The sequence below is a fragment of the Cucurbita pepo genome, chromosome 12 (genome assembly GCF_057944985.1).
Source record: "Cucurbita pepo subsp. pepo isolate OVF chromosome 12, ASM5794498v1, whole genome shotgun sequence".
NCBI classification, from domain to species: domain Eukaryota; kingdom Viridiplantae; phylum Streptophyta; class Magnoliopsida; order Cucurbitales; family Cucurbitaceae; genus Cucurbita; species Cucurbita pepo.
The window spans coordinates 6,458,914-6,472,653 of NC_141809.1; the positions used below are offsets into that span (position 1 = coordinate 6,458,914).

General features: G+C 43.8%; 1 protein-coding gene and 1 long non-coding RNA gene across 2 annotated transcripts; both read right to left on the bottom strand.

Moving 5' to 3' along the window:
- Window positions 1–8,666: 8,666 nt before the first annotated feature.
- LOC147789878 (uncharacterized) lies at window positions 8,667–9,380 on the bottom strand. The gene has a single exon (XM_087129139.1). The coding sequence runs from the start codon at window positions 9,378–9,380 to the stop codon at window positions 8,667–8,669; it is 714 nt and encodes a 237-aa protein (XP_086985265.1).
- A 1,873-nt stretch (window positions 9,381–11,253) lies between these two features.
- LOC147789879 (uncharacterized) lies at window positions 11,254–12,463 on the bottom strand. The gene is made up of 3 exons (XR_015423063.1): window positions 12,278–12,463; window positions 12,108–12,185; window positions 11,254–11,544 (listed from the first exon to the last, which is right to left on the bottom strand). It is a non-coding gene; the product is annotated as an uncharacterized LOC147789879 (long non-coding RNA).
- Window positions 12,464–13,740: the final 1,277 nt, after the last annotated feature.

Genomic DNA, 13,740 nt, shown 5'->3' on the forward strand with positions numbered 1-13,740 from the left:
ATAAAGTCATTTTTTTTTCTTCCTACAAATGATTATGCAATTATAAAAAAAATTTCAATCAATTCTATTCTTCTCTCTTTCCTAATATGACTATCAATTAACATAAAGCCATTTTCAATCTATTGTGTTTTCTTCTCTTTCCCAAATGACTATCCAATCAAAGAAGTCATTTTCAATCCATTCTAATTTTTCTTCATAAAATTGCCCATCCATCAATCAATTATGATTTTTTCTCTTTCCTAAAAATGATGATCCATGCAATTAACAAAGTCATTTTTCAATCAATTTTGATTTTGGATAAGATATCCAAAAATCTAAATAATTGAAAAAGAGATCTAAAATAACTTTTCTATCTCGTGCAAAAATAGAAGTAGAGGAGATCTAACTTACCTATAAATTTTCTGTCTCTTTCCCTTCCTATCAAATCTGCTTGAAGTGAAGCCATTTCCAATTTTTCTCTCCCAAAATCTGTCTTTCTTTTGTTTCTTTCTCCCATTTTTTTTTCCTTCCCAAAATCTGACATTTTTTTTTGTTTGTTCTGTTTCTTTCTTTTACAGATCATTATGCAGTTGGAGGTGTTGGGGAGATATTTGGGGAAGGTGGGGGAGAGATAATTTACTTTATTATTATTATTATTATTATTATTATTATTATTATTATTATTATTATTATTATTATTATTATTATTTACTTAATATTATTTTTTTTCCGGGTAGTTACATACATGCGTTTAAATAGGCCCAAAAGATAACCCTAACACAATAAAGTTCAACCACCAACTACAAATCACTAGTAAATTCTATTAAATACAAATGGAAGAAAATAAGGCATTCATAAATTGTCTTAATTGCTAATTCAACCACCAAGGGCAAGAATTATAATCACTTTCCAATGTCAGCCACTCCATTATTTTCTTGATTTGATACTTGAATGTTCTTTGTATTGCTTCTTGTAATTGCTCGTTCGGGTACATGGAAGTGATCAATTGTTGGATTCATATCAATTTTAAGAAGTATAAGGTAAGGAGCTTCAATATTGGGGTCAAAATGCAATCATGTTTAGGAACAATCATTTCATAAAACATCATTTGATGGTGTTGGTCTCAACTCCAGTCCGGGTAGAATTGGATGTGTAGTACTTCTCTACATATGGTATACATACACACCTCAATAACTGTGTTCGTGTGATCCCACTTAATGGCCACTTCAATCTTGGTGGGGTCTATTGAGATTCCATGTTTTGACATCATGTGTCTTAAAAATGAGACGTGTCGGAGCAAAAATTCACACTTGGAGAATTTGGCGTACAACTTGTTCTCTCTCAAAATTTTAGAACTTTTTAAACGTGTTCTTGATCCATCTTTGAGTACACTAGGATGATTTGATGCTTCCGCGGGACAATGATAACGCAAATAACTTTCTAAAGAAAGCATTTCATAGTAGGGATCTAATAAGAGCACCACTAGTCTGAAGCACAATAACAAATGTGTCGAGACACTCCTTTAATACTCTATTCATTAACTCCATGAATATTGTTGGGGCTTTAGTGAGACCAAATGACATCACCACAAACTCGTTGTGGTCGTACCTTGTTTTGAATGATGTCTTAGGTACATCCCATTCTTTAGTATTAACCTGGTGGTTCCCTGACCGAAGATCTATATTGGAGAATATTTTCGCTTCTCTGAGTTGGTCTAACAAATCTTCAATATGAGAGTTGACTCCGGAACTTCTTTCTTCATTCTCCGGAACCTGAACCGCTATTCCCTCCCTATTTTTGAGGTCATTGAACTTCGCCTCTGTCTATTTTTTGGGCTATTGACGACAATATCTTCCGTTTCGTTCAAGCGGGATCCGAAGTATCCGCGTTACTGGGTAGAATGCCTTCGGCTGTGGGTTATCAACCGACTCTTAGTACGGAAATGGGTTCCTTACAAGAAAGAATTACTTCTACCAAGGAAGGGTCCATAACTTCTATTCAAGCAATTTATGTACCTGCGGACGATTTAACCGATCCTGCTCCTGCCACCACATTTGCACATTTGGATGCTACTACCGTAGTTGGTCTAACAAATCTTCAATATGAGAGTGGGTACTTGTTTTTTATCGTTCTCTTATTTAACTCTTAATAATTGAGGCACAGGCCCATCGAACCATCCTTCTTCTTAACAAATAACATCGGTACACCTAAGAAGATACGCTAGGTCAGATGAAGCGTTTGTTAAGTAGATCATTGTAATTGCGTCTTAAGTTCATTTCATTATGCTGGCACAATATAGTAAGCCGATTTAGAAATGGGTCCACTTCCCGGTTCAATTTCTTGAATTGCGCCTACAATTTGAGAGAAAGGGCATCCTGATAAATTGTCATAGCCTAAAATTTGAATCTCGAAATTAAGAGCCGGACCAACAGACTATGCAATGAAATCGTGTAAGAACCAATAGAGAAACGAGATTACACAAAAGAAAACTTTAACAATTATGTAAGAGGTTTAAAATCCAAAACAAGGTGTTCAAATATGAATAGTAAGTAAGCGGTTTACAAAACAATGCATGACAAATCTAAACAAAATTATGCACAGACTCCTAGACGCCCCGGGACACTCCTCTGTGGCATTAAGATTCAGCATGCATTTCTGCCTCGATCCCTGGCCTCACTCGCCTGAAAAAAAAAAGAGTAGAAAGGAATGAGTATAAAAGAATACTCAGTAAGCAGCCTACTTGTAGGCTCTTTTCGCATCCTTATCTTGGTAGGTAACCACGGTCTTTCTCGGGTTTCTAAGCAGGGTGATCTAAGCTACAACTCTCTTTTCTATATCATAAAAGGCTTGCCCATCTTATGCAGTGAAATGATCAGTGTCCTGAGGTGAGGTGCGACCTCATAAGCAATTCTGAGGGGATCGTATGGCTGGATCTGAATACGTGACTCTCTCTTTGAACATCGTCCGTGGAGGTTAACTGACGACCCTCACACGGGACCATACATCAACAAAACAAGGTGCGACCCCCTATGTGCCGGTCAGCTACTGAGTCATCCTAAGTGGCTCCACGTCCCCCGCTCAGGGACGGTTTCTACGGCCCAGGAGTCCTGTTCAGAAGACCCCTTAGCTATCACCACTAGGTCTGGGCACCTGTCACACTTCCCTATCCGGATCTGCAAAGCTCAACGATCACCGTACCGGAGCTCTGTCTCGACGGTATGGTATCGGAGGAGAGAGGGATGTGGAGGTTCTGATGACACTATCTTCACTGCTCAACTCTAGCGGGCTACCTACAGTTACCGTGGTGACCTATTATTCTTTCTAGGGTGGAACTTGGTGCCTTAGACTTAGATTCGTGTTTCTCTAGGATTCTCGTGCCTGGTGTCACAAACCTATCGGGTTTGGAATTCTGGGTTCTGGTTCCGCCGGTAATCATTTCGCAGGTCTAATTGCACGGTATTCTAGAGGTCCCCCAATCCAGGGTCTCGTCTAGCTTATTTAGCCATAAGCATCCTAATCTAAGCTCATAATTTCTTCTTATTCATCAAGAAAGATAATCCAAGCAATCATCATACAATAGAGTTTACACGCAGCAGTTCATGCAAAATTATCAAACATACTCAACGGGAAGATAACGTCCATCTTTACCCGTAGCGCAGATTTCACAAGTTTCCCAACCTCCTCATGCATACACACATTATCAGAGTCTCAACCAAAACAGATTTAATACACATTTTGTATCTAGCTTTCCATAATCATCTTATATTCGCAGTTTCTATAATAACACGCTAAGTCGGGCTAGCTAATTTCATAGGTGGTAGCATGCATGCTTGTTCCTAGCAGTTCATACAAGTACTGCTCGTGGAAATCCAAATGGCTACTTACATGGTCGACGCGTGCCTTCCCGAGTTCGAGTTTTCTTGACGGAATGGATTCCAACAATTCTGGAATTTTCTTCACAGGTCCTAATTCACATAATAATAGGGTAAGCATCAAAATCGGATCGAAAAACAAGCAAACAGAGATCGAACGGGAAGAAAAACGGTGCCTCACGCGCCCCCACGCGCGACGCACGCGCCCTGGAAGGTTACTACGCGCGCTTCCAACGCGCTTCTCCCCCGCGCAGGCGCGGGTCAGAGGCGCCGGGTCGGGCGCTTCGCGTGCGGCGCGGGTCGGGCCGGCCGGGTCCGCGCGCCTGACGCGTGCCCGCTGCCGGGTGAGGACACGCCTCACCAGCCGGTGATCGACATGTGTCGATCACCGGTTCCGCCGCTCTCCTCCACACGTCGACCGACGCGTGGCGGCCTCCACCCTCTCTCCTGCCTTCATTTTCCAGGTCTTTTTCCCGTTTCGATCTATTTTCTTCCGATTTTTTTATCTTCCAATCTGTAATCCGATTCGTTAAATTTTCTTCACGAAACTTGTAGACCTCGTATTCTACTCCTTGGAAAGAATTTTCTTAAATTTTTCTGATGTTCACAGATCTTATTATTTGAGTTCAAATTTGGAGAAAAATACGAGTTCTTACCGAAAATCACGTTATCTTTAAACTCTGATTCGAACGCCGATCTTGGCCGCCTTCACTCCAGAACTTAACCAGATAGCACTGTTGAGGGTAAGAGTCCAAGGATCAACACAAAACGTTGCTAGCACACGAAAATCTTGATGACTTCTCAATGTAGATACTCGTGGACTAACCTGAAGTTCTTGAACGTTTTGTCGAAATAGGAAGGTGCGATTCGTGAGAGCACCTTTACTCGAGCTATTCGACGGTTTAGATTGGGACTCAGTTCTCCGGCGTCGGTTCTGATCCGATCTCCTCCCCTTCCTCAGAACCCTAATCTTCTTTCCCTCTTCTTTCTCTTTTCTCCATTTTAACTCAGCCAAAACAGACTCCTCAACTAATAAAGGCGAAATGACTAGTATGCCCCTATTGTAACTTTTTTTTTTTTTTTTTTTACTCGGGCGCTACAATCCTCCCCACGTTAGGAACTTTCATCCTCGAAAGTTGGTCCTTCTTGGAAGAGTTTGGGGTAGGATCTCCTCATGTCATCTTCACATTGCCAGGTGGCCTCGTTGTCTCTATGGTTTTCCCATAAAACCTTCACTAAGGGAATCTCCCTTCTTCGTAGTCTTCTCACATCATGTGCCAATATCCCTATGAGTTTCTCCTCATACGATAGGTTCTTCCGGATGGGAAGCGTTTCGTGATCAATGATGTGAGTGGGATCTGGGGTGTACATCCTCAACATTGATACATGGAATACGTTGTGCACCGCGGCGAGTGTGGGTGGCAATGCTAGTCTGTAGGCCACAAGCCCTACCCTTTCTAGGACTTCAAAGGCTCCCACGAACCTCGGGCTCAGCTTGCCCTTCTTCCCAAATCTCAGCACTCCTCTCATGGGGGCTACCTTCAGGAAGACGTGATCACCCACTGCAAACTCGAGGTCTTTCCTACGAGAGTCTGCATAACTCTTCTGCCGACTTTGTGCAGAGAGTATCCTCTGTTTGATTTTCTGTACCGCTGCGTTGGTAGTCTGTACCAACTCCGGCCCCAACAACTGTTTCTTGCCTACTTCCTCCCAGAATATAGGGGGTCGTACACCTCCGCCCATATAGAGCTTCGAATGGTGCCATCTGGATGGTTGCCTGGTAACTATTGTTGTAGGCAAATTCCATGAGGGCCAGGTGCTCGTCCCAGCAACTTGCAAAGTCTATTACACACGCCCTCAACATATCTTCTAGGGTCTGATTAAGTCTCTCGGTTTGCCCATCGGTCTGAGGGTGGAAAGCTGTAGTGAACTTGAGTTGCGTTCCCAACGCCTTCTGTAACCCCTTCCAGAAGTTAGAAGTAAACTTAGCATCCCTGTCAGACACAATGTTCACTGGCACGCCATGTAGGCAGATTATCTCCTTAACATACAACCGGGCCCACTGGTCCACTCGGTAAGTAGCTCTACCCGGTATAGAGTGGGCCACTTTAGTCAATCTGTCCACAATGACCCAGATCACATTAAAGCCTCGTCGAGTCTTTGGTAGGCCCGGGATGAAATCCATGCTTATTTCCTCCCATTTCCACTGCGGGATATTCAACGGTTGCAACAACCCTGCTGGTCGCTGTCTCGGGGCCTTTACCTGCTGACAGGTCAAACACCGACTCACATACTCAGCCACATCCTTCTTCATTCCCGGCCACCAATAACTACACCTCAAATCTTGATACATCTTAGTACTACCAGGGTGGAACGTGTAGGACGTGTTGTGTGCCTCAGTCATGATTTCTTGTAGGATCTTCTCATCCCGAGGTACGCATAATCGGTCCTGCCCCATCAAACCCCCTTCAGAAGAGACTGAATATCCCTCTAGTCTCTCAGTTTCTTGCTGACCCCAGATCCTACTGAGGTGCGTATCAATTCTCTGAGCTTCAATGATACGTCTCTTGAGGGTGGGTTGGACCGACAGTTGCGCTAGTTGAGCGGTAATGCCTCTAACCAAGACTTCTATTCCAGCCCTCTGTATCTCATCCTGTAGGTACTTCTGCCTCGTGATCAGGGCAGATGTGTGGGCTGTCTTTCTGCTCAAGGCATCCGCCACTACATTAGCTTTTCCAGGGTGGTAAAGTATTTCAATGTCATAGTCCTTAACTAGTTCTAATCACCTCCGCTGTCTCATGTTGAGCTCTTTTTGTGTAAACAAATACTTGAGGCTCTTATGGTCCGTGTACACTTGAACTCTCTCCCCATACAGGTAGTGACGCTAGGTTTTCAATGCATATACCACGGCTGCTAGTTCCAGATCGTGGGTGGGGTAGTTGCGCTCATACTCTTTCAACTGCCTAGAGGCGTAGGCTATCACTTTGCCCTTTTGCATGAGTACACAACCTAGCCCTTTTTCTGAAGCGTCGCTGTACACCACAAGTCCGCCTGATCCGTCAGGCACTGTAAGTACAGGCGCGGTGACCAACCTCTTCCTCAGTTCTAGAAAACTCTGTTCACACTCTTGAGTCCAGATAAAAGGTTTTCCCTTCTTGGTTAATTGTGTCAACGCTGCAGACATTTTTGAGAAATCTTGTACAAACCTTCTATAGTAGCCTGCTAGACCCAGAAAACTTCTTACTTCAGTGACCGTGGTTGGCCTAGGCCATTTCAAGACTGCTTCAATCTTAGCTGGATCCACAGTTACCCCCTGACTGGATACCACGTGTCCAAGAAAAGCCACTTCCTGCAGCCAAAATTCGCACTTCGAAAATTTGGCGTACAACTGATGGTTTCTCAGTAGAGTTAAGACCCTCCTCAGGTGTTCCTCGTGCTCCATTTCAGACTTAGAATACACCAAGATGTCGTCAATGAACACAATCATGAAGGTGTCTAAGAATTCCTTAAACACTCGGTTCATCAACTCCATAAACACTGCAAGAGCGTTGGTTAATCCAAAAGACATGACTATGAACTCATAATGTCCATAGCGACTTCTAAAAGCTGTTTTAGGTATGTCTTTCTCTCTGATTCTCATCTGGTGATATCCTGATCGCAGATCGATCTTAGAGAACACCGTTGCACCCTGCAATTGGTCAAACAGGTCATCTATCCTTGGGAGAGGATATTTATTCTTGATTTTGACTTTGTTTAATTCTCTATAATCTATACATAATCGTATAGTTCCATCTTTCTTCTTAACCAATAGCACCGGGGCTCCCCAAGGTGAGACGCTAGGCCATATGAATCCCTTGTCCAAAAGTTCTTGTAACTGTATCTTTAGCTCCTTGAGCTCTGCAGGTGCCATTCTATATGGCGCTTTGGATATCGGTGTTGTCCCTGGTTTGAGGTCAATAACAAAATCTACCTCTCGATTAGGGGGCAACCTTGGGAGCTCTTCTGGAAATACATCCTCAAATTCCCCAACCACAGGAACAGAGGATACCTTTAGACTGGTCTTATTGACTTTTGTCACACTAGCTAGAATTGCCCAGGCTCCCTGATTCAACATTTTTCTAGCCTTCAACGCCGTGATGACCCTAGGGATGCTTCTGGATATATCCCCTTTGAATTCAAAGTTCTCTCCTATCAGGGGCCTAAAGGTTACCTTTCTTGCTTTGCAATCGATAAGGGCTCGATTCTCGCCCAACCAATCCATCCCTAGGATCACGTCGAAGTCTTGCATACACAGAACAATCAAGGATGCTACAAGTTTTCGCCCTGCAACTATCACACTACCACCCCTAACCCTATGGGTAGCAGTCAAGCATTTATTTGCTTCATTTGCTGGTGTAGACACAGTAAGGGGATCTCTAGGGGTTCTAATTCTAAGTTTGCAGATTTCACAAACCCCTCAGAAATAAATGAGTGGGTAGTACCTGAATCAAATAACGTAAATGCTAGGTGATCAAGGATAGGTAGTGTACCTGTCACCACTGTGTCAGTCTCTTCTGCTTTCCTAGTCGTGATAGCGTGGGCCACAGCTCGAGCTTGCTATGTGGCTCCCCGACCCCTCTGATACTATCCAACAGGTCTGTTTCCCTCATGGTTTCTCTTATGAGGGCAGTCAACTATGCGATGGCCTGGCTTGCCATAACCAAAGCATCCTCCTGTTCCAACAAAACACTCTCCCTCGTGATATTTCCTACAATTAGGGCATTCAGGTCTGTTATACTCTGGGGCTCTACCCCGACGTTCAAAACGTCTTCGAGGCTATCTGTCAGATCTAAAAGAGTTTCTGTTAGGCCTTCTTTGTTGGCCAAAGGCATTCTGAGTGGTCACCACTGGCACATTTTGCTTTGCCACATGTCGTGGCATATCCATCACTGTTGCCACTCTCAAGGCTACAGCATAATCTGAAGTTGTTTGTACCAAAACTGGACCCTGAAGCTCTATCCGGAGACCAGCGATAAAACAATCAATTTTCATCTTCTCGTTACTGACATACTTAGGGCAGAACCTTGCCAGTTTATTAAACTTCAGATCATAATCCTCAACAGTTTTGTCCCCCTGTTTCAGTTCTAGGAATGCAGTCTGACACTTGTGTCGGGCAACCACTGAGTAATATTTACATAAGTAAGCTTCCTTGAACTGATTCCAAGAAATATACCCTTCCTCTGGTGTAATGGCCCTCTGTGCACATTTCCACCAAAAATGAGCTTTGCCCTTCAGCATGTAAGTCCCACAATGGACTTGATATTCAGGAGGACATTTCATGTATATAAAAGCTGTATCTACAACCTCCAGCCAAACCTCAGCTGCAACTGGGTCCATCTTACCCCCGTCGAAAGTGGGCGGTTTATACCTCTGAAAGTCCTTCAAATAACGGGACTCTATAGTCGTGCCCGGATCACTCATCCCCTGAACAGTGGTCTGGTTTGTCGCTAGAGTTTGCATTATCTGAGCCATCTGTGCCTGAGTCTCCATGGTGGCTCTCATGAAAGCCTGAAACTCATCCCTTGAAACTGTCGTCGTCGACTAAGCAGGCACCACAGGAATCGGTGCTGGCGCTGGTGGAGCTTCTTCAGGTTCCTGATCCTGAGGAGCAGTCTCAAGAATAACTCGAGGCTCGGCCTTCCTTCGAGCTCGCCTCGGCACGGGCGTCGATGGCGGCGTTTGTTCCTCATCCGAGGTCAGTTCTGGGTTCTCCTCCAGAGGTGGGTGCTGCTCCATCTCGAGAAAATGAAGATTTGGGTCCTCTTCGACCCTTCTCCTGCCCCTCCTAGGACCAGGCCCAAGGTAATCTCCTCCTCTCTTGGGCGCCATTATCTGACAACAGAGGGGAGTGAGTCAAAAATGCGTTCTCATTGTGCCTAATTCAAAGAAGCACATCCTTAATATTTTAATCCTCGTCTTAGATCCCATAACATATAACTCAAGTCTTTCTATTTCTCAATTATCAGAGAACTTACCAGGTCGCGGCGGAGCGTGTCGAAACTTAAGCCACAGAGATACAAGACTCTACAACCTAATGTCTACAGGACCTTAAAACCATGCTCTAATACCAAACTGTCACAGCCCAAAATTTGAATCTCGAAATTAAGAGCCGGACCAACAGACTATGCAATGAAATCGTGTAAGAACCAATAGAGAAACGAGATTACACAAAAGAAAACTTTAACAATTATGTAAGAGGTTTAAAATCCAAAACAAGGTGTTCAAATATGAATAGTAAGTAAGCGGTTTACAAAACAATGCATGACAAATCTAAACAAAATTATGCACAGACTCCTAGACACCCCGGGACACTCCTCTGTGGCATTAAGATTCAGCATGCATTTCTGCCTCGATCCTTGGCCTCACTCGCCTGAAAAAAAAAAGAGTAGAAAGGAATGAGTATAAAAGAATACTCAGTAAGCAGCCTACTTGTAGGCTCTTTTCGCATCCTTATCTTGGTAGGTAACCACGGTCTTTCTCGGGTTTCTAAGCAGGGTGATCTAAGCTACAACTCTCTTTTCTGTATCATAAAAGGCTTGCCCATCTTATGCAGTGAAATGATCAGTGTCCTGAGGTGAGGTGCGACCTCATAAGCAATTCTGAGGGGATCGTATGGCTGGATCTGAATACGTGACTCTCTCTTTGAACATCATCCGTGGAGGTTAACTGACGACCCTCACACGGGACCATACATCCACAAAACGGGGTGCGACCCCCTATGTGCCGGTCAGCTACTGAGTCATCCTAAGTGGCTCCACGTCCCCCGCTCAGGGACGGTTTCTATGGCCCAGGAGTCCTGTTCAGAAGACCCCTTAGCTATCACCACTAGGTCTGGGCACCTGTCACACTTCCCTATTCGGATCTGCAAAGCTCAACGATCACCGTACCGGAGCTCTGTCTCGACGGTATGGTATCGGAGGAGAGAGGGAAGTGGAGGTTCTGATGACACTATCTTCACTGCTCAACTCTAGCGGGCTACCTACAGTTACCGTGGTGACCTATTATTCTTTCTAGGGTGGAACTTGGTGCCTTAGACTTAGATTCGTGTTTCTCTAGGATTCTCGTGCCTGGTGTCACAAACCTATCGGGTTTGGAATTCTGGGTTCTGGTTCCGCCGGTAATCATTTCGCAGGTCTAATTGCACGGTATTCTAGAGGTCCCCCAATCCAGGGTCTCGTCTAGCTTATTTAGCCATAAGCATCCTAATCTAAGCTCATAATTTCTTCTTATTCATCAAGAAAGATAATCCAAGCAATCATCATACAATAGAGTTTACACGCAGCAGTTCATGCAAAATTATCAAACATACTCAACGGGAAGATAACGTCCATTTTTACCCGTAGCGAAGATTTCACAAGTTTCCCAACCTCCTCATGCATACACACATTATCAGAGTCTCAACCAAAACAGATTTAATACACATTTTGTATCTAGCTTTCCATAATCATCTTATATTCGCAGTTTCTATAATAACACGCTAAGTCGGGCTAGCTAATTTCATAGGTGGTAGCATGCATGCTTGTTCCTAGCAGTTCATACAAGTACTGCTCGTGGAAATCCAAATGGCTACTTACATGGTCGACGCGTGCCTTCCCGAGTTCGAGTTTTCTTGACGGAATGGATTCCAACAATTCTGGAATTTTCTTCACAGGTCCTAATTCACATAATAATAGGGTTAGCATCAAAATCGGGTCGGAAAACAAGCAAATAGAGACCGAACGGGAAGAAAAATGGTGCCTCACGCGCCCCAACGCGCGACGCACGCGCCCAGGAAGGTTACTACGCACGCTTCCTACGCGCTTCTCCCCCGCGCAGGCGCAGGTCAGAGGCGCCGGGTCGGGCGCTTCGCGTGCAGCGCGGGTCGGGCCGGCCGGGTCCGCGCGCCTGACGCGTGCCTGCTGCCGGGTGAGGACGCGCCTCACCAGCCGGTGATCGACACGTGTCGATCATCGGTTTCGCCGCTCTCCTCCGCACGCCGACCGTCGCGTGGCGGCCTCCACCCTCTCTCCTGCCTTCATTTTCATAGTCTCTTTCCCGTTTCGATCTATTTTCTTCCGATTTTTTTATCTTCCAATCCATAATCCGATTCGTTAAATTTTCTTCACGAAACTTATAGACCTCGTATTCTACTCCTTGTAAAGAATTTTCTTAAATTTTTCTGATGATCACAGATCTTATTATTTGAGTTCAAATTTAGAGAAAAATACGAGTTCTTACCGAAAATCACGTTATCTTTAAACTCCGATTCGAACGCCGATCTTGGCCGCCTTCACTCTAGAACTTAACCAGATAGCGCTGTTGAGGGTAAGAGTCCAAGGATCAACACAAAACGTTGCTAGCACACGAAAATCTTGATGACTTCTCAATGTAGACACTCGTGGACTAACCTGAAGTTCTTGAACGTTTTGTCGAAATAGGAAGGTGCGATTCGTGAGAGCACCTTGCCTCGAGCTATTCGACGGTTTAGATTGGGACACAGTTCTCCGGCGTCGGTTCTGATCCGATCTCCTCCCCTTCCTCAAAACCCTAATCTTCTTTCCCTCTTCTTTCTCTTTTCCCCATTTTAACTCAGCCAAAACAGACTCCTCAACTAATAAAGGCGAAATGACTAGTATGCCCCTATTGTAACCTTTTTTTTTTTTTTAATTTTATTTTATTACTCGGGCGCTACATAAATCCTCCAAAAAGACATCTGAGAATTCATTCAATATTGGTATTGTATTCATAGTCTTTTCTTCCCATTTTGTATCTACGACACTAATAAATATGGCTTACCATCCTCGTTAGACCTTCATCATCAAAACTAGTTTAGGGGTAACTCTAGCCTTTAAACTAAAAACTAGATCCAGATAGTGTTGAGAATACCACCTCCTTCTTGTAAAAATCTATATTGGGATAGTTCTTAGCTAGCCAATCTATCTATACTATAGTATTACATCGAAATTCGTCATGCTAACAACTATCAGGTTTACGCTAAAGGTTCATCCTCCTACTATTACTTGCCCATCTTTTACTCTATGATTAAAAACTAAGTCTACCCGTGTTGGGGTGCTAACACTTAATACATGCAAAAAGGGTTCGAGTTGGAACCCTGCTTGACTAAAAGATGGCACAGATATGAAGGAACGTGTAAAGCCTGAATCAAATAACGTTAAAGCATAGTGTCCTAGGATGGATAGTGTACCTATCACCACTATGTCGTATTTCCCAACATCCCTGTTGGATGCATACTCCTTTTCTTGCGCATAGGTCTGGATAGGTCTCTCGACTCCACCAGGGCCTCTTGGTGGGTCAACTGGGTTTTTCGTCCTCCTCGTATTTGGCAAGTTAGCCTTGATGACTAGATCTGAAACAAGCCCTAGATTCAAGCCATACATCCACCCTAATGTTGTTTCTCACATTCAAGGCACAATGGTTCCTCACTCTCTTGGACCTTCTCTTAGTCTCTAAGATATCTATCAGCATATTGAGGAGGGTGTCTATCCGTATATTGAGGTTTACATGTTGATGGTTGTCAATGTGAGTTCGTCTGATCATACTATTGTTTTCTCCCGACAGTGACAACTGACTCTCAACGTTCCTATCTAATAAGTGCCAACAATGCTAGATTTTTGCAAAGCTAGAGGTCCTTCTAGAATCCTTGCAAAACACTCACAGAGAAAACTAACTTAATGGATTGATTCCAACCAAGAGTTGGTTAGAAGATGAATGACTCTTAGATCGAACTTGGAATCTATGATGGTCACTCTTAGATACCAAGACAATTCACTCAAGAATTAGCTTGATCAAAACTAATTCAATGAATCGGTTTAAACATCAAACCTAAAGCAAGGTTTGAAAAAGAATAACA